A 19,279-nucleotide genomic window follows, 5' to 3' on the forward strand; every position below is an offset into this window, starting at 1 on the left:
TAACTGCTTAGTGAGGATGGGAGGTTTCTTCTGGGGAGATGAACACATTTTGAAACTAGATGGTGTGAGTGGTTGCACAGGACTGTGAATGCACAAATGCCACCACATTAATCGCTTTGAAATAGTTAATTGCATGCGATGTGAAAGTCACCTCATTTAAAGTGTTTAAAAGAGGGGCCTGGGAGAGTGCAGTGTACGTGAGAATCACGTGGGACACCCACAGTCTCTGAACCTCGGTTTCCTTGCCGTAAACTGGCAAAGAGTCCGTGTGAGCTGTGTTCCCTGGGGCCATGAGATTCCAAGAAGGAAAACCTGGGATTCCTGGGACTGGGATGAGGGCCGGGGGCCGGAAGGGGAGGGGCATGTAGGGAGGGCTGGGGGGCAGCCCAGATAAGGCTTTCAATACAGGGTAGCAGCGTCTACACAGGCAGAGATCCCAGCGTCTCACTTCCCGCAGGGCTGACCAGTGGCCAGAGGTGGGACTGGCCAGGCTCGGCCCAACCAAGTCTGGGAGCAGAGGACACTGAGTGAGGGATCCCAGGGGCCACCCTCACTGGCCTGTGGCTCTCCTGACACCACAAGAGAGGTCCAGGAGCTGACCTGGGGTCCTAATGGGGGACACCTTCCTGGCTGCAGGCTGGCAGGGTGGTGTGGTGGTCAGTGTACTGGGCTCTGTGTCTCCGCCCCTACCTGCTGTGTGACGGTGGGCCAGACACCTAACCTCTCTGTGCCTCTATTTCTTCAATGGCGAACAGGGACACTAGCAGCCCCCATACCTGATCACAGTGGCCTGAAGGTTAAAGGCAACAGCGGCACGAGACCTAGAGCAAAAGCTCTGAGCAGGGAGAGCAGGGAGCTGCCCAGGGAGTTCCACCACCATCTCCCGTCTGGCCGCCGAGGAAACCGAGGCTCATGGTGACCTGGCCCAGGTCTGTTAGACTCAGGGTCCTTCTCATCCCCAAGATCAGAGGGCTGCCACCAGGGAAGGAGCTGGCCCCTAGACACAGCCCAGGAAGCACACAGAGAAGGATGCCCTGGGGACTTCGGTATGTTATTGCAAAAAAAAAATTTATTGCTATTTGAACCCTGCTTTCATGCCTCCATTTCCCAGAAAATGAGCCACGGGAGACACCAGGAGAGGCAGGAGATCATCCTCCTTGCACAAAACCCGCTCCCTTGGATGCTGTCCTCAGCGAGGGTGGCTGGGGGCCAACCAGGGGGCCCACCGGCAGAGTGGCAGAGGAGGTGGGTTGACCCTGCGGACGTTGAGTTCTGTGGCGAAGGTCCTGGCATTCTGGTAGAAGAAGAGCGACTTCTTGCGGTCCAGGAGGAAGTTGTGGGAGATGGTGGCCGGCCGCGTGTAGATCTTCAGCTGTGCCTTCTTGTTGCCCAGGTCCACGGCAGCTGCCAGTGCCAGCTGGTAGTACCTGGCTGCATCAAACGGGTCCTGAAGGGGACAGGTCATGCTCAGCAAAAGGGGGACTCGGAGCCCGTCTTCCCAGAGGCCGTTCCTGTCTCCAGGTCATTCCACATGTCCAGCCAATGCTGGCTCACCCCATGAGCCCCGAAGCCTGTGACACTGCTGTGGTCTCAGCTGCAGGAGGTGGGGATGACCCTGACACCCCTGGAAGCCTTCCTGACTGTCCCTACGCCCCACTCACCCCAAGCCTCCTGCCCCAGTGCCACCCTCTCTGCAGGCAGTGGCTGCTTTCCCCATGGGCTGAGGTCAGGGCAGATCCTGCCTGCTCTGACAGTTCCATGCAGGACCCTTGGCTCCAAGCCACAGCAGGGGCACAGCGTTGAGTGACCCAGGCTCCCCTCTGGCCCCTGTCCATGCTGACCATTTCCAGGCCCTCCACGGGACAGGCCAGGTACAAAACCATCTCACAGGTGTCCTCTCTGGCAATGTTCCCTGAAATACTGACGGAGTGTGACTCCCCAGACATCCACTCCTGTTTTCAATGCATCTTTGGCTCAAACTCACCATCCCTGGGTTGGGATGCCGTCTCCCAGACCTACTCCTTGACCCTCCCATCCCCCACCCGGCTTCTCCCCAGGCACCTCCTCCACATGGGGGTCACCCAAGGGACCTCTCTAAGACCCATGCCTGGCCTGTTCCTCTTTACCATCTCAAGATGGCTCCCAGGGCCAATGAGAAAGTCCAAGATGCAGCAGTCCATTCCCTCACTGCCCCACCCCACACACGGAACAGGGGCGTGAGAAGGCCCCGAGTCACCGCCACTGCTCATCCAATGCCCCCCAGCCCAGCCGAACACTGGACTCTGTGCTGGGTGCATGGCTGAGCCTAATGTCCTCGCTCCCAGTCTGAGGGACCTGGGAGCGAACACTGACCACACAGGGTAGCCCGGGCTGTGGCAGAGGGAAGCCCAGGAGACCCCAGACTCAGCCGGGGTGGGCAGCAAGGGCTTCCTGAAGGGGTGGGGGCTTCCCAACTAAACAGGAAGGAGCCAGCCAAAGCATATGTCTCTGCGTGTGCCTGTGCATGTGCCTGTGCGTGTTTGTGTGCCTGTGTGTGCATGTCCCTGTGTGTGTGCGTGTGCCTGTGTCTGTGTGTGCATTTCCCTGTGTGCATGCCTGTGCCTGTGTGTGCGTGTGCCTGTGCTTGTGTGAATTTCCCTGTGCATTTCCATGTGCATATAGTGTGTGCAGCAGCTAGTGAGTGGCAGGCTGAGCCAGTAAACATCTAATCCACCCTATTCCAGGGCTCACTCTCACGTGTAGACTAAAGGGGACCCCATTTTAGAGGCAATTGGCAAAGATGCCCATTTACCCCTGCTTCTCTGCCAGCCTTCCAGGCTCCATCCAGCCCGGCTTTTTCTCCCACTCCTCTGGGCCCTGGGTCCAGAGTCTCCTATACAAGGAGGAGGGTGTAGCCTTGGAAAGACAGCCGCCCTTGGGGAATTCCAAGGGGGCCTCCCTGTGGGAAGCTGGCCCGCGCTGACAGCATAGTCACGATGAGGCCCAGAGGGCTGTGCATGGGAAGGAGGTGAAGGAGGCCTCTGCCCCTCGACCCCAACCGTGGACTTTGGCCTCTCAGGTACTACTTGGCCCTTTCCTTTCTCCTGGACAGGCGGAGTGGGTGGCAGGCTTGACCAAGAGAGATAAAGGCCTCTTCTGGGAGGCCCGTCCCCCTGGGTCCCAGGCAAGCCCCTGGGCAGTGAGCAGCGTCCCTCTGGGCCTGACACTTGGAACCTCCCTGTCTGGCTGGGACTTGGGAGGCCACGGGGACCACTTCTCACCACCAGGTGTCACCAGCACTGGGCTGAGGCCTCCCGGGCAGCCCCAGGCCTGTGGTGGGGAATACGGGGCAGGGTCTTAGGGCTGCCCCACCTCCTCATGTTGTTCTAAGGCTCACAAGATCTTGGCCCCTGGACTGGAGCGCCCTGGCCCCTCAGCCCATAAGGAGCACTGACGCGACGCCGGTGCGATGCTGAGGAGGGGTCGCGCCTGCTGGGCAGAGGGGTGGAGACACCCCAGGTCTGAGTCTGCCAGTCCCAGCTCTCCACCCCTGCAGGGCTGGGGGCAGAGGGAGCACAGCACCTCCCCTCGAGACACACCCAACCCAGCAAGGCCTCAGCCTGGCTGGCAGGAGCCCCACCCCACTGCCCCTGCCCTGAGCTGGGGTTTCCCTGTCTGTGAACCCAATGGTAAGACACTGGTCCCACCCCACCCTTCCTGGGTGGTGTGAAGATTCAAGGTGTCTCGGGACTCCAGGAAGGAGTTGCTCAGTGCAGGCTGGCACCCTGGGCAGGCTTCCTAGAGGAGGTGCCAGGATTTGGGTTGGATCTTGCAACGTGGATTCAATGTGAGGATGATGCCGTCCTCCAAAATGTCCTTCTCCCGACCTGTTTTCTTTGTTAAATGCAACTTGACACTTGACTGTCAAGTCTCAGTTTTGCTGTCACCTCCTCCAGGAGGGCCCCCCTGACTACAATCCCCCTTCTTTACCCAGAGGCCACCGTTGCCCACTCATGTGTCAGCCTCCCTGGCTGAGACTGAGTCGTTGAGGGTGAGGCCTGGCCAGCTTGGGAGCTAGGTTGTATCTGCTAACCTTGCCAGCTCCTCCAGCTGGGTGCAGGGCTCCAGGGAGGCCACTGGGTCATTCCTAAGGAAGGCTGGAACCCAGGCCTCTGGGGTGTGGGTGGAAATCCAACTCCAAGGGGGCCGGGAACACCCCGAGCCCTGCCCCTCCCACCCACCTTCAGGTCGTAGAAGATGATGTCACCGAGCACCAGGTACACCTTCACGTAGTAGAGGGTCTCCTCGTTGAACTCCAGCGGCGAGTGGCAGAGCTACAGGGCCTTGAGGTAGAAGTGCTCCGCCAGCTTGCCATGGCCCAGCCGGTGGTGCAGGGCAGCTAGCCGGTGGTAGGCCATGTGCTCGTTCAGCCGGTCCCCTGGGTGCAGGCCAAAGGGGCAGGTGTGAGGATGTGGCTCCCTGGGGCAGGGAGGACACATGCCCCTCAGGAGCAGGTATGTAGATCCCAGGCAGCACACCTGGCTTGCCTCCAGGCACCTGTGGTCACCTGGGCAGCTCTGGCCAGTCCCTTCCAGGTTCCCAGACTCACTTTCCCATCTGCAAAGCAGAACTAATAAGGCCTGCCCCTGTCTACTGTGAGGCTTATGGCAAAGTCGGACTTGGATGGCCCAGCTCTGTACCTACACATAGCCACCTGACTTTGCTCACTGGGTTTAACCAGGGGAGCCCAAAAGCCATGCTGTCCAGGTGCTCCCGGACACCCCCGCTCCAGGCAACCCACAGATGTGACATCCGACTCCTCCTGGGTGTGGCACGATCACAGCCCCCTACCTTGGGGAGTCAGCTGCACACCTACTGTGTACTGGGCTACGGGGCACAAGGCACTGGGGCATGTGGCCTGCCTAGGGTTCCCTGTCTCTGGAGGGGGACAGACGACCCTGGCACAGCACCAGGGGATGCCTGGCCTTAAGGGGCAGACTGCTGGAAGGGGAACTGGGGTTTTATCAGCCAGAGAGCCGTGTGGTTGATGAGGGTGGGAAGGGCACAAGAGAAAGGGAATGTGTCACTCAGCCTGGCACATACAGGGACCAACGAGATGCCTGGCATGTCTGGAAGGCAGAGGGCACACTGGGCGGCCCTTGTGGTCAGCAGCGGGAACAGGCAGAGGAAGCAGAGCTCAGTCAGGCAGGGAGCTCTGCACTGCGTGAGAGACCTCGGGCTGTGCCCCACAGCCGGACGGGGAAGCCAGCTGGGCAGATCTGCCTGCCTGGACAGGAGACCAGGAAAATCCAGCAGCTGTTTCAGCTCCTGGCCTGCAGACCTGGAGGCTGGGCTCTGGCAAAGTGTGGGTCCTGGCAGGGTGGGGCTCAGAGGACTTACCCAGAGTGATGCTGAGTGCTAGGGCCATGTAGGTAAACTCCAAGCCCTCCTGGGACTCCTCCAGCGTGGCCAGGAGTGCCACCAGCTTGTTGCACAGCTGTAGCTGCAGCTCCGCCTTGTGGTTGTCCGTAGTCACTGCCAGGGGCAGGGCCTGGTCCTACCACACAGGCAGGTGGGGTCAGGATTCCCGCAGCACCCACCTTGCCCACAGCCCTCCTCAGAGCTCAAACATGTACTTGGAGCTTCCCACGCCCCAGCTACCCCTGCACCTCAACACAGCTCTGTGCTCTGGGATAACACACAGTTCAGACACCCAAGTTGGGGGCTGAAGAGTCACCTGAGGCCCATCCAGCTACACTCGACAGCCTCAGACCAGCCTCTCCCACCTGGGCACCGGGAGTCTGACTGGGGGGAGCCAGCACTCCTCTCTGCTCTAAAAACACCACATTTATCTGTGCCCAGGGCTGAGCCACACCGTGAGCTCAGAGGAAGGGAGAAGCCGTCCCACTTCGGGGTGCATGCAGACCTGGGCCTCCCACTGATGCTGTGTGTCCTTTGACATGTCCCTGTGCCTCTCTGAGCCTCAGTTTCCTCATCTGGAAGATGGGGACAGGACTTCCCACTCATGGTTGCTTGAGGTCATCAGGTAGATGGGTAGAGCCATTGTCACGTCCAGGCCCCGAGCGTTTGTCCCGGGCAGGGGCATGGTCAATATTCCTGGTGAGACCACTTGGAAACTAATCATGTATATGGGTGGCCCTGCCTCCAGGTGGGAGGCCTCTACCCTGCCACACCTGTACCTCAGCCTCCAGGTGCCCCACTGAGGCCCACCCACATCAGCCCACAGGCCAGCTCACCCGGTAGAAGGACATGCCTTCCTCCCGCTCCCAGGCCCCATTGAAGAAGATGTCTCCAGCTGCCTCAAACAGCTCCAGCCCCAGGTTGGGGTCGCCTGTGTACAGGTCCACATTCTGTGCCACCTGAAAGGAGACAGAAGTTCCCTCAAGACCCACACCTAGCGAGGTGGCTACGCGCACCTTTGCCAGCCTCCTTCCTCTCACACACTACAGGTACACTTGAGTATTTTTCAGACCCTGCGCATGAGGGCTGCCCCTACCACTGGCATGAGGACAATGAACTGATGCACCTGAGTGCCAGGAGGTGACTGAGCAGCTGCAGCCCAGGAGCCCAACACCTGTGAATCCTACCACCAGGGCTAGCCCTAGCCCACTCCCCCTGCACTCAAAACAGTCTCCGTGGCCCCCAGATTGCTGGGAGCCCAGCCCCTGGCACCTTTCTGCGTTGCCACATCCCTGCCACATCAGCAGTGTTTGTGGGTGGGCCTTGTCCCCTCTTGGCCATGAGCTCTTGATCCCTCTCCTCAGCTCAAGGAGGTATACAGCAGGTACTCAATAATGAAAGCTTCACCAGGCTCGTGGGCTTCACAATTTGTTCCAGATCACACTGTGTTTGGGAAAGCCTCTGAAAACAGCCTCTATGATAGATTCATTTTGTAAGGAGATTTGCCACGTGTCGCTTGGAGCAAGCTCTTCTGTGTGTTAACTGAGTGTTCACATTATTTGAGCATGTGCTGTATACCAGCAGGTGCTGGGCACTGTGAGGGGCCGCGCCTCTGCCCTCAGGGAGAAGATGCTGGCCACTGGGGGAGGATGTGAGGGAACCAGTTGGAGGGAGGGAAAAGGCACACAACAGGTGCTCAGCAGTGGCTTAGGAATGAGTGGATGGATGGATGGATGGATGAATGGATGAGGAGATGTAGACACATGGATGGATGGATGGGCGTGTGGCTAGATTAATGCTTGGATGGATGGATGGATGGATGGATGGATGGATGGAATGATGTGTGTATGTCTGTACGTATGTATGGGTGGGTAGATAATGTATGGATGGGTGGAGGGTAGATGATGTATGTACATGTGGATGGATAGATGGTGGATAGACGAATGTATGGGTAAACAAATGGAGAGATAGATGAATGGAGGGATGGATTCATAGATTGATGGGTGGATGGATGAATGATGGATGGATGGACGAACGGTGAATGGATGGATGGGAGAAAGGATGGATGATGGAAGGATGGATGGATGATGGAAGGATGAATGAATGGATGGGTGGATGGATGATGGATGGATGGAAGGATGAACAGGTGGATGGATGGATGATGGAAGCATGGATGGATGATGGAAGCATGGAGAGATGATGGATGGATGGATGGATGAATGGATAAATAGATATGTGGATGTATGATGGATGCATGGAAGGATGAACAGGTGAATGGATGGATGTTGGAAGGATGAATGGACAGACGGATGAAACAACAGGTGAATGGATGGATAGACGGGTGAATGGATGGATAAAAGGATGGATGAATGATGGATGGATGAATGGACGGATGGATGAATGGACAGATGGATGGATGATAGATGGATGGATGGATGGATGGATGGATTATGGATGGATGGATTATGGATGGATGGAAGGATGAACAGATGAATGGATGGATGATGGAAGGATGGAAGGATGGATGGATGAATGGATAAATAGATAGATGGATGAATGATGGATGCATGGAAGGATGAACAGGAGGTGAGTAGATGGTTGATGGAAGGATGGATGGATGATGGATGGATATATGGACGAATGGATAAGTGGATGAATGGATAAATGGATGGATGGATGAATGATGGATGGATGAATGGTGGATGGATGAATCGTGGATGGATGGAAGGATGAACAGGTGAATGGATGGTTGATGGAAGGATGAATGGACGGATGGATGGATGAACAGGTGAATGGATGGATGATAAATGGATGAAGGATGGATGATAAAAGGACGGATGGATGAATGGACAAATGGATGGATGATGGCTGGATGGATGATGGATGGATGGAAGGAAGAACGGATGAATGGATGGATGATGGAAGGATGGATGATGGAAAGATGGATGGATGATGGAAGGATGGATGGATGAATGGACGAACAGGTGGATGGATGGTGGCTGAATGAATGGATGATAAAGGAATGAATGAATGATGAATGGACGAATGGATGGATGGATGGATGGATGGATGGACAGGTGAATGGAAGGATGAACAGGTGAATGGATGCATGATAGAAGGATGGATGGATGGATGGATGGATGGAAGGATGAGCAGGCGAGTGGATGAATGATGGAAGGATGGATGGATGATGGATGGATGGATGATGGATGGATGGAAGAATGAACAGGTGAATGGATGATGGAAGGATAGAAGAATGGATGGATGGATGAACAGGTGAATGGATGGATCATGGATGGATGGAAGATGCTTGGATGGATTATGGAAAGATGGATGGAAGGATGGATGGAAGGATGGATGGATGATGGATGGATGGAAGAATGAACAGGTGAATGGATGATGGAAGGATGGAAGAATGGATGGAGGGATGGATGAACAGGTGAATGGATGGATGGATGATAAAAGGATGGATGATGAATGAATGGATGGATGGACGGACAGGTGAATGGATGGATCATGGATGGATGGAAGATGGTTGGATGGATTATGGAAAGATAGATGGAAGGATGGATGGATGATGGATGGATGGATGATGGATGGATGGAAGAATGAACAGGTGAATGGATGATGGAAGGATGGAAGAATGGATGGAGGGATGGATGAACAGGTGAATGGACGGATGGATGATAAAAGGATGGATGATGAATGAATGGATGGATGGATGAACAGGTGAATGGATGGATCATGGATGGATGGAAGATAGTTGGATGGATTATGGAAAGATAGATGGAAGGATGGATGGAAGGATGGATGGATGATGGATGGGTGGATGATGGATGGATGGAAGAATGAACAGGTGAATGGATGATGGAAGGATGGAAGAATGGATGGAGGGATGGATGAACAGGTGAATGGATGGATGGATGATAAAAGGATGGATGATGAATGAATGGATGGATGGATGAACAGGTGAATGGATGGATCATGGATGGATGGAAGATGGTTGGATGGATAATGTAAAGATGGATGGAAGGATGGATGGATGGACGGACAAGGAGGTGAATGGATGGACGAAGAGGTGAACAGAAGAATGATGGATGGATGGATGGACAGAAGGATGAACAGTTGGATGGAAGATGGAAAGTTAGACGGAAGGATGGATGGACGGACGAACAGGTGAATGGATAGACGAACAGGTGAATGGATGGATGGACAGGCGAATGAATGGATGACAAAAGGATGGATGGATGATGGATGGATGGATGCGTGGAAAGATGAACAGGTGAATGGATGGATGATGGGAGGATGAAAGGATGGATGGATGGATGATGGATGGATGGATGGATGGAAGGACACACAGGTGTATGGGAAGATGATGGAAGAATGGATGGATGGATGGATGATGGATTGATGGATAGAAGGATGAGCAGGTAAACAGATAGATGATGGAAGGATGAATGGATGGGTGGATGGACAGGTGAATGGATGGATAGACGGGTGAATAGATGGATGATTAAAGGATGGATGAATGATGGATGGATGGATGGATGATGGATGGATGGATGATGGATGGATGGATGGATGGAAGGATGAACAGGTAAACAGATGATGGAAGGATGAATGGATGGGTGGATGGACAGAGAGTGAACAGCACAGGGGTCCTCCTGCATCCCTTGTCACTCACCTGGATGTACAGGTCCACCAGCTCGCTCTGCCGCAGGATGTAATAGATCTTCCCTGCTTGTAGCCAGGCATGTGCCTCCTTCTCTTTCCTCTGGAGGTCAATGAAAATCCCCAGACTTCGTTTGCTGTAGTCCAGAGCGGATTTGTAGGCCCTGGAATCAGACGCAGGTGTCAGAACAAGGGCTCTCATCCTCCTGGAACCAGTCTGCCTCCTCCCGTGGGTCTGGTGACAGATGAATCTGGCATGTGGGGACTGGGAAAGGCCCTCTCGTGTGTGCAGTGTTCTGCTCTTCCCAGGCTGCTGGGAGGGCCAGGGTGAACTCACACGGCATGGAAAAATGAAGGACATCGTCTGAGGGAATCAAGCATCATGCTGCCCTGTGGCAGGAGGAGTGTGCTAGTCCATCTCCCCTGCCTCCCAGACATGGCCTGTGTCTTCTCCAGATGCACCAGGAGCCGTTAGTGTTCAGAGGCTATCTAGGCCGATGGTTCTCAAGGTGTGCAGGCATCACAGTCACTCGGAGGCCTGACTGTAGAGCTTGCTGGCCCTGCCCCCAGAGCTCCCGGCTCCACAGGCCTGGGGCAGGCCCTAGAACTCCCACTTGCCACAAGCTCCTAGGTGACATGGATGCTGCTCTACTGGTCGAGGGACTACACTTTGAGAAGCATGGCTCTAGCCCACTGGCCCATTTTCCTTCTGTGAACCTGAGGCCAAGACTGGAGCCAGTCTCCCGGGTCCCCATGGAATCTTGATCCTTCCCTGCTCTCTCAGTAAGTCCAACACTCGAGGGGGTGTGACTGCAGCAATGTCACTGGGCCCTGTGGGTGGGGTGGCCAGGGCCATGGTTACCCCACCAGGTCAGGATGCTTGAGGGAAGCTGAGTAGGCCACATATGGGACGTGAGACCTTGAAACCCTGCCCCAGGGAAGCAGGTGACACAACTGGCTCTGTCTTCTGTGGAAGAGAAGCCACAGGTGGCTGCTGTGGTCACACTTAAGGGGACAGATGAAGACCAGGAATGAAGATTCGGGGCAGGCAGAGGTCAGATGACAAAAGTCACTATAGTAGGAAGAACAGCCCAGAGTGCACCTACTGCCTCTGCTGGGGTTGAGATGACCTTTGACCCAACAAGGGAGGCTCAAGCTGGGACTCACGGGCCAGCAGCAGCCCTGGGACGACCCCAGGCCCACCAGCTCAGAGCATCTGATGCCAAGGAACCAAATGATCAAAAGGAGAGGGGCTGCTGGCGCCCTGGGCCAGCTTCCCTGTGCCCCTCTCCCTGCCCTGCCCGCCCCCACCTCTACCACTGCAAAGCCAGCCCTTACCACTCCGTGCCCAGGGACAGGTAGAGCTGACTGATGGTCTCCAGGAGCTGCCCCTCCAGCACCTTGTCAGACACCTTGCGGGCCAGGGAGAGCTGGAGCTCGTGGTAGATGACACACTGGGCCTCGCTGGGCATGACGGCGCTGTATAAGTAGCACAGCCACTGGATGGCCGGCAGCTGGCCTGGGCAGAAGACAAAATGGAAGACGTTAGTCTCCCAGCATCGAAGCAAGGCTGGCTGTGCTCGGAGGCCCCTGCTTGCCTCTTTCACACCTCTGTGAGCCTGGGCCCCATAGGCGGGGAGCCTGAGCGCAGACAGGCCATGCACCCGTGCCAGGGCAGATGCCGAGCACACCGTGACATGGGCACACCTTGGTGCAGATGCTCATGGTACAGGCCGGCCTTCTTTACAATTCCCAGGGCCGAGGTCCTGGCCAGGCTCGGTCCCTGCACCAGGCCATCTATTTCTGCTTCACAAAGCCCCTCTGGCCAGGACCAGGGCCGCCTTCAGCCTGAGCGGATGAGGCCAGGGGCACAAGTAGCCCCTGTCGCAGATGGAACCCTGAGAGCAAAGCCAAGCGTCATGTCTGCCACACATGGCATCATGTTGGGGGAATGGGGTTCAAAGTCGGCCCCTGGTCTTCCCACACATGCTTCTCTCATGCAACCAGGCTCCTCCCAAAGCCAGGGCACTGGGAACGGTGGAAAGCTTCTGATTCTCTAGCGTCAGAAACATTCCGGAGATTAACACCGGAAACCAGGTACGCCGAATGGACATCTGTCACACACACCCCCCAACAACAGCTGAATACACAGTCCTCTCGAGCACCCATGGGACATTCCCCATGACAGACCATGTGCCAGGTCACAAAATGAGCCTCAGTGAATGGAGAAGGACTGAGACCAAAGCAGAGGTGTTCTTCAGCTGTACTGGCATGAACACTCGAAATCGACAGTGAAGGAAATGTGGGAAATTCAAAAATATGTGAAAATTACACACTCCTAAACAACCAGTGAGTCAAAGAGACCATCCGGGAAACCGAAAACTAATTTGAGAAGAATGTAAACAAATGCACAGCCAGGGCCAGCGCAGTGGCTCACGCCTCTCATCCCAGCACTGTGGGAGGCCGAGGTGGGAGGATCGCTTGAGTCCAGGAGTTTGAGATCAGCCTGGGAAACATGGTGAAATCCTGTCTCTATAAAAAAAAAAAAAAAAAAAAAAAAAATTCAAAAATTAGCCAGGTGGGTTGGTGCACATCTGTAATTCCAGCTACTCGGGAGGCTGAGGCATGAGAATGGCTTGAACCTGGGTAGAAGTTGCAGTGGGCCAAGATTGCACCACTGCACCCCAGCCTGGTCAATAGAGCAAAACTCTGCCTTAAAAAATATATATATAGCAGTGTATCAAAAATTCCAAGATGCAGCTAAGGCAGCGCTGAAAGGGAAATTTATAACTGTAAATGTCTACATTCAAAGAAAGAAGAAAAATCTCAAATCAAAAACCTAACCTTCCACCTTGAGAAACTAGAAAAAGAACTAAACACAAAGTGAATAAAAGGAAGAAAATAATAAACGTGAGAGTGGAAATGGGAAGTAAAAATACAGAGAATGGAAAAACAAAAGAGATAATCAACAGAACCAAAAGTGGATTTTTTGAAAATAATAACAAAACTGACAAATCTTTCACCAGACTGACCAAGAAAAGAAAGATGGGACACAAATGACTAAAATCAGAGACTGAGCACCATGGCTCAGGCCTGTCATCCCAGCACTTTGTGAGGCCGAGTTGGAAGGTTGGCTGAGGTCAGCATTCAAAACCAGCCTGGGGAAACATGATGAGACCCCATCTCTAATAAAAATGAATAAATAAAAAATTAAAAACCCAAGTTTCTAAAATCAGAAATGAAAGAGGAAACATTATTGCCAACCTGACAGAAATAAAAAGATTCCATGAAAACACTACAAACAATTGTACACCAAGAAATCAGACCATCTAGACACAACAGCCAAACTCCTAGAAGGACACAAACTACCGGAAATGACTCAAAAATGACTCCAAGTAAGCATGTGGGGTATCAACCCCACCCTCGGTCTCCTCGACCGTTCAGCTCAGGGTGGGGAGACAGGGAAGCATGATTCCCGTTCCCTGGCCTGCATTTCCAAGTCTGAATCCCCCAGCACGCCGGGGAGGGCCTCGTAGGAGGAGGTGCCACAGGCTGTTGTGCCAGGAGCAACAGGAGGCTGCAGTGGGGGCTGGGGCGCTGGGTTCCTGGAGGGTCTCCTTCCAGTCAGAGAATGCCCCTGGGGAAGAAGCCTGGGTCTGAAACCCCCAACCCTCCTTAGGCAGATGTGTGGGACCGGGGCCCCTTCACACGGTCCTTTCCAAAATCTCATCCCTCCTAGGGCCAGGAGTGGGTGCCAGGCCTTTGCTGGGAAATGGGCAGGTTTGGTCACAGCCCCTGGGGCTCTGGTCCAGGCCACAGGAGGCACCTCTGAGTGGTCTCACTATGCCATGACAAAGCGCTGCAAGGCAGAGGGGACTCAACAGTATCCCTTGTCTCAGCCATTTCCCTGGACTCAACTTCCTCATCTATCCTCTACAGCCTAGATTTCGGACAGCCCTGCCCACCTGCTGTCCGTTCACTGCTCAGTCTGCAGTGACTGTTCGATAGCACCCCATGGCTCCCCAGTGCTCTTGGGGAAAAGGCCAAGCCACAGCCTGAGGCCCCAGGCCCTGCTTAGCTCTCCAGAAGAGCTTCTCACCATCCAGCACCCAACCCACCCGCTCCCAACTCTGCACCTCCCTGCATAAGCCCTGCTCACTCACCCCTGCTCACACCCCACTCATCCCCGCTCACACTCCCGCTCACTCACCCCCGCTCACTCACCCCTACTCATCCCCGCTCACACTCCCGTTCACTCACCCCCATCACACCCCGCTCACACCCCACTCATCCCCGCTCACACTCCCGCTCACTCACCCTCGCTCACACCCCACTCATCCCCACTCATCCCCGCTCACACTCCCACTCACTCACGCCCATCACACCTCCACTCACTCACCACCACTCACACCCCACTCATCCCCGCTCACTCACCCCCACTCGCTCACCCCTGGGCCTTCACACAGGCTACACCTCCAGCCCCTCCACCACCACCAGCCCCTCATCCACCACCTATTACTTGACTAAATCCTCTCAACCCTCTGGTCCCAGACTAAAGAGGCTTCCCTAACCCGGGGCCAAGTGCTGCCCCGCCATCACGCCACTCACCCTTTTGTCGCTTCTGTGGCCTGAAGCTCACATTCCCACGCTCAGTCTCTGCCACCTGAGGACCCCACAAGCCCCATTTGTGGGTGGGGCCTGGCACACTCTGCACAACAAGCTGCTTTTGCATGAAATGCTCTGTGGCTTTGGGCAATCACCCGCCCCGTGTCCTCTGTGAAGTGGGATGACAGGTGCGCAGGCTGCCGAGATACCAAGCAGATAACACAGGCACAAGAACTGGTGTTCAGGGCCTGGCTCATGGAGGGGCCCCAAGTCCCAGCGTAGCAGAGCCTGCCTTGATCCCAGGGTTATGTCTAGGGATTCCCAGCACGCAGGACTTTCAATGCTCAAGGCAGGATGGTCCCTGGGCAAACCAGGAAGAGCTGGCTGCCTCAGTAGGGCACAGAGGGCCTGGCCCTGCATGGGAACCGCCTGTCTCCAGGGCGCTTGCCAACATCTCCTACTGGCCATGACTCAGCACTTTCGATGGTGGAAAAACCATCACTTGTTTCCGAATCACAAACCCCAGGTGTGCCCTGACCCATGTGGCCCCAGAAGGCTCACAAGAGGAACTGGGGCACTCACTCTCCACGTGGTCCATCTCCACGGTGACCAGAAGAGCCCACTCGTAGTAGCACTTGCCCTGCTGGGCTGGGCCCTGGCGGGTGCAGAGGTGGCCCAGCTACAGGTGTACGTGGGTGAAGTCCCGGCCACACTCCCTGCAGGGAAGCCTCGAGAACAGCCGCACAGCCCCCAGGAGGTAGTGCTGGGCCAGGCTGCTGGCACTCACATGCAGGCACAGGGTCCCGAACTTGGCCAGCACCACTGCCTGGTTCCTCCGCTGGCCCAGGTACCAAGCCGCCCGTAGGGCGCAGTAGTAGCCCTCGGCTGCCTGCCTCGTCTGACCTGTCCTCTTCAGAGCCACGGCCACCATGTTGGCAATCACACCCTCCTGGTCCTCGCTGGCCACCACTGCATCCTGGACAGACTGCAGGAAGTTCAGGGCCACCGGGCTCTGTCCATGAAGCACGTGCAGCCAGGCCAGGGCCACCAGGCAGTCCATGATGGCACAGACTCCGGCAACAGCACTGGCTTCCACAGCCTGCGTCATGAAGGTGACGGCTGGGCCGTGGTAGCCACGGTGGCTGTACGGCTGGGCCAGGCTGGCGTGAAGAAGGCCGCGCAGCGCCTGGCCTGTGTCCGGGGTTAGGGAGGCCAGCGCTCGCCTGAGGTAGTGGGAAGTCTGGGTTGGGAGGCTGTGGGGCTGGAGGGCGTTCTGGAGCACCAGGTTCACGCTTCTCAGCGAGCCGGCCAGTGAGTCCTGTGTCCTCAATGAGGCCACCTTGACACAGCTCAGCACCAGGTGGGGCAGGCACTTGCGGCCAGGAGTAGGAGCCAGGAGTAGATGTCAGCCAGCAGTAGGGAGCAGTCTGAGAGCCACGCAGCCTCTGGGGCTCCCGAGTCCCTGTGCAAAAGCAGCAGCCGCTCCAGGAAGGGCAGGGCCTCCTCGGGCTGCTTGAGGTGCACATGCTGCCTGGCCAACTGGAAGCAGGCCCGGGCCTCGGCCTGCAGGCTCTGGCCACCCACCGCCTGCTGCGGCGCCAGCTGCAGGAGCTCTCCCTCCACCTCGGTGCTGCAGATGTGGCCGGGCGTCCCCAGAAGCAGAGTCATGGCTTTGGGAACCACCTGTGTACACTTCTCCGTTCTGCTTCCGTTAAATGCTGGCCAGGTTGGCGTACACAGCCACCACCAGGAGCAGGTCCCCAAAGCTGCCCTCCAGGGCCCCCAGTGCTTCCTCCAAGTACACCCGGGCCTGGGACAGCTTGAGCCTCCTGCTGCACAGCCGCCCCAGGAGGAAGCAGAGTCTGGCCAGGGCCATCAAGAGGCCAGCTTTCTTGGCTGCCCCTCGGGCCTGTGCCAGGCACCCAGTCAGCTCCTCCTTGTCGCTAAAGCTGCAGAACATGCTGCTCAGCCATAGCAGTGCCAAGTTGTACAGGCCACGGAAGCTGGCCTTGTACCTGAGGGCGTTCAGGAACAGCAGCAGTGAGCTCAGGGCCTCTGAGTCCTCCCAGTCATCCTCAGATTCCAAGAAGAAGGAGGGCTCCTCGGGGTCCTGCAAGCTCACGTTGCTGGATGCTGCACAGAGATCCCAGGACGCTGGCTCCTGGGGACAGCCTGGCCAGGTCTTGCATTGTTCCAGAACATTCTTCACCTTCGGCAAGGTGTCCTGTGGCTCCAGGCCCAGGCAAGGTGGAGGTATTTCTGCAAGTCACAAAAACACCTAGACAAATTAGAGTCCAGCAGTGAGTCCTTTGTCCACTGGGGGCAGGGTCCCCACATCCCCACCCTCTGTGTCTCTGGCGCAGCTTGCCATGAGCCCTTGAGAATTATGTGCAATGCAAACCCGGGCCTGGAGCACGTAGAAACTCCGGCACTATGGGGACAGAGAGAACACTCGGGCCCGTGGCCCGACTCTCCTACAAAATCACCCTCCTATCCTGCTTTGTCACCCACCTGACAGCATGGATTTAGGAGACTATGTCAGCTCAGTGATCCCTCAGAGCATTCTACCTTCCACTCAAACATTTCAGAAAAAAAAAAATTATATCCACAGAGAGAGAAAAAGAAAGTAAAAATGGGGTGAAATGTTTGGGGAATCTGAGGGAAGACCATACGGGAATTCTCTGTACTATTTTTGCAACTGTTCTATAAGTCTGGATTATTTAGAATTCAAGAGTTAAACAAAGAAAAAAAAAACAACACTATCTCCCTTTGTGAATCCATCCTGTCTTTCCCCTGGCAACTTAAGGACGCTCTCAACTAACACATCTGTTTTTTCATAAACACTAAAAGAACCCTTGCCTAGTTTTGACTTTCTGTGCTTGGCAGAAGTGTGTGTGTGTGTGTGTGTGTGTATTTCATATATATGTGTGTGTGTATATAAGTATGTGTGTGTGTTGTGTATATATAGAGAGGGAGAAATATATACGTGTGTATATATATAAATCTATATTTTATATTTACTATGGTAATATGTATATCTGTGTGTGTGTGTGTACATATATTACATACCCCATAGCCTGTCCTTAACCAGTTCTAAACTTAGTGGGAAAAATACATACCTAAGCAGAGAATTTCAAAATAATATGATGAATGTTTTGATACAGGGATGTGTTGCTATGGAACACGCTGCTAAGACACAAAACCTCCTAGATGGGGCAATGAATGAACGAAGTTTTGCACCTGTAGTCACCCCCTCTGATATCCCCACAAATGTTTATAGTTATATGCATTTGCTTCCCCCAGGGCCCCCGATTCATAAGGGTTAGTCCTAGAGCCTAGCAAGTTCCTACTACAGCTGGAACACATATGCCATTCAAGAAACAGTGGCGGAGTGAATGACGAGTTAAGAACCATTTGTCAGCCAGTGCTCAGTAACACAACATGCACTGGTATGCAAATTATATTTTTGTTGAAAGCAAGGGCAGGATCACAAATTATCTTTCCAGAGAAAGCAAACCTCAAAAGCTTCTTTACCCTACTAAAGCACATTATAAGAAGCTCCCCTTATGTAAAAGAAAACCTCCTCGTTCATTATCAATGGCATGTAAACCAATAAGCCTTCACCTGTGATGACATCTCTTCCATCCCCAGGGCTAGATAAAGGAGGTTCCGGAAACCCTGGTAGTTGTGAAGGCAGCTCCCAGCTCTGACACTCTTGAACCCTGCAGGCGCAGAGGTCACACAGCAGAACAACCGAGGGAAGCATCATCAGGCTTCGAATATGTTTGAACCAGAGACGGCAAATAGGCTTCAACCAGCTGAAGACACCAGAGATTCATGGTGGCCACCTGAGGGGTTGTGCTCTTAAAAAACAAAAATTAAACATAAAACTAAAAAATTAAGAAAGGAAGGGGTCAAGAATCCATCAGGTCTGACTGAGATGCGTATCAGTGACTAACACCCCGTAAGGCAAAAGTGCTCTGGTGCGCTTTGGGTTCTTTTCAGCAGTATTCAAAGGCGTGTACTTCCCTAAGACTAAGCCACGGAATACCCCCAGCAACACTGCCAGGAGAGACGTCTCCCATGGATTTGGCTAGAAATACAGTTGTCTTTAACAAATTAACACTGAATAAATCCTGACTTATTAGAGCCTGCGAGAATGACCTTCTCAATGATAACAGTTATCACTACAATCTCCAAACATCTGCGATCCTGCAAGGAGGACCTGTGACAGCGCAGGCCACATGTCCAGAATGCTTCCCAGACTGCCTGTTACAGAATAAAAGAAATGAAACCCCCCCTAAGAATGTCTTCTCTCACATTTAGCCAGTTGTTCCTTTGTGTGCATCTCTGTGCTAAAATGGCTATTCTTCCCCACAGCCTGAAGTCATATGCTACAATAAATGAGACTCACATGAAACCAGAAACGTGCAGATGCGAGGAAACCAACACAAATGAAATGGGCTGGAGAGTGTGGCCAGGAGGATGGTACTTCCCAGGAAGCAATTACTTCATCTCTGCCCATGAGGCAGGCAGCTGTCACTGTCCCCCAGGCCCACACCAGCCACTCGAAGTACGTTCTAACCAAACTACCTCCAACAAT

At 54.5% G+C, this 19,279-nt stretch overlaps 1 protein-coding gene across 1 annotated transcript; it reads right to left on the bottom strand.

Moving 5' to 3' along the window:
• Positions 1 to 1,049: 1,049 nt before the first annotated feature.
• On the bottom strand, positions 1,050 to 18,591 carry LOC106992329 (SH3 domain and tetratricopeptide repeat-containing protein 1-like). Its single transcript, XM_077996073.1, is given in 10 exon segments — positions 1,050 to 1,447; positions 4,221 to 4,417; positions 5,380 to 5,536; positions 6,237 to 6,359; positions 10,085 to 10,235; positions 11,410 to 11,590; positions 15,259 to 16,054; positions 16,057 to 16,375; positions 16,377 to 16,935; positions 18,301 to 18,591. Coding segments are annotated over 10 exon segments (2,886 nt in total). The 5' UTR covers positions 18,446 to 18,591; the 3' UTR covers positions 1,050 to 1,189.
• Positions 18,592 to 19,279: the final 688 nt, after the last annotated feature.

Source organism: Macaca mulatta, chromosome 3 (genome assembly GCF_049350105.2).
Source record: "Macaca mulatta isolate MMU2019108-1 chromosome 3, T2T-MMU8v2.0, whole genome shotgun sequence".
NCBI classification, from domain to species: domain Eukaryota; kingdom Metazoa; phylum Chordata; class Mammalia; order Primates; family Cercopithecidae; genus Macaca; species Macaca mulatta.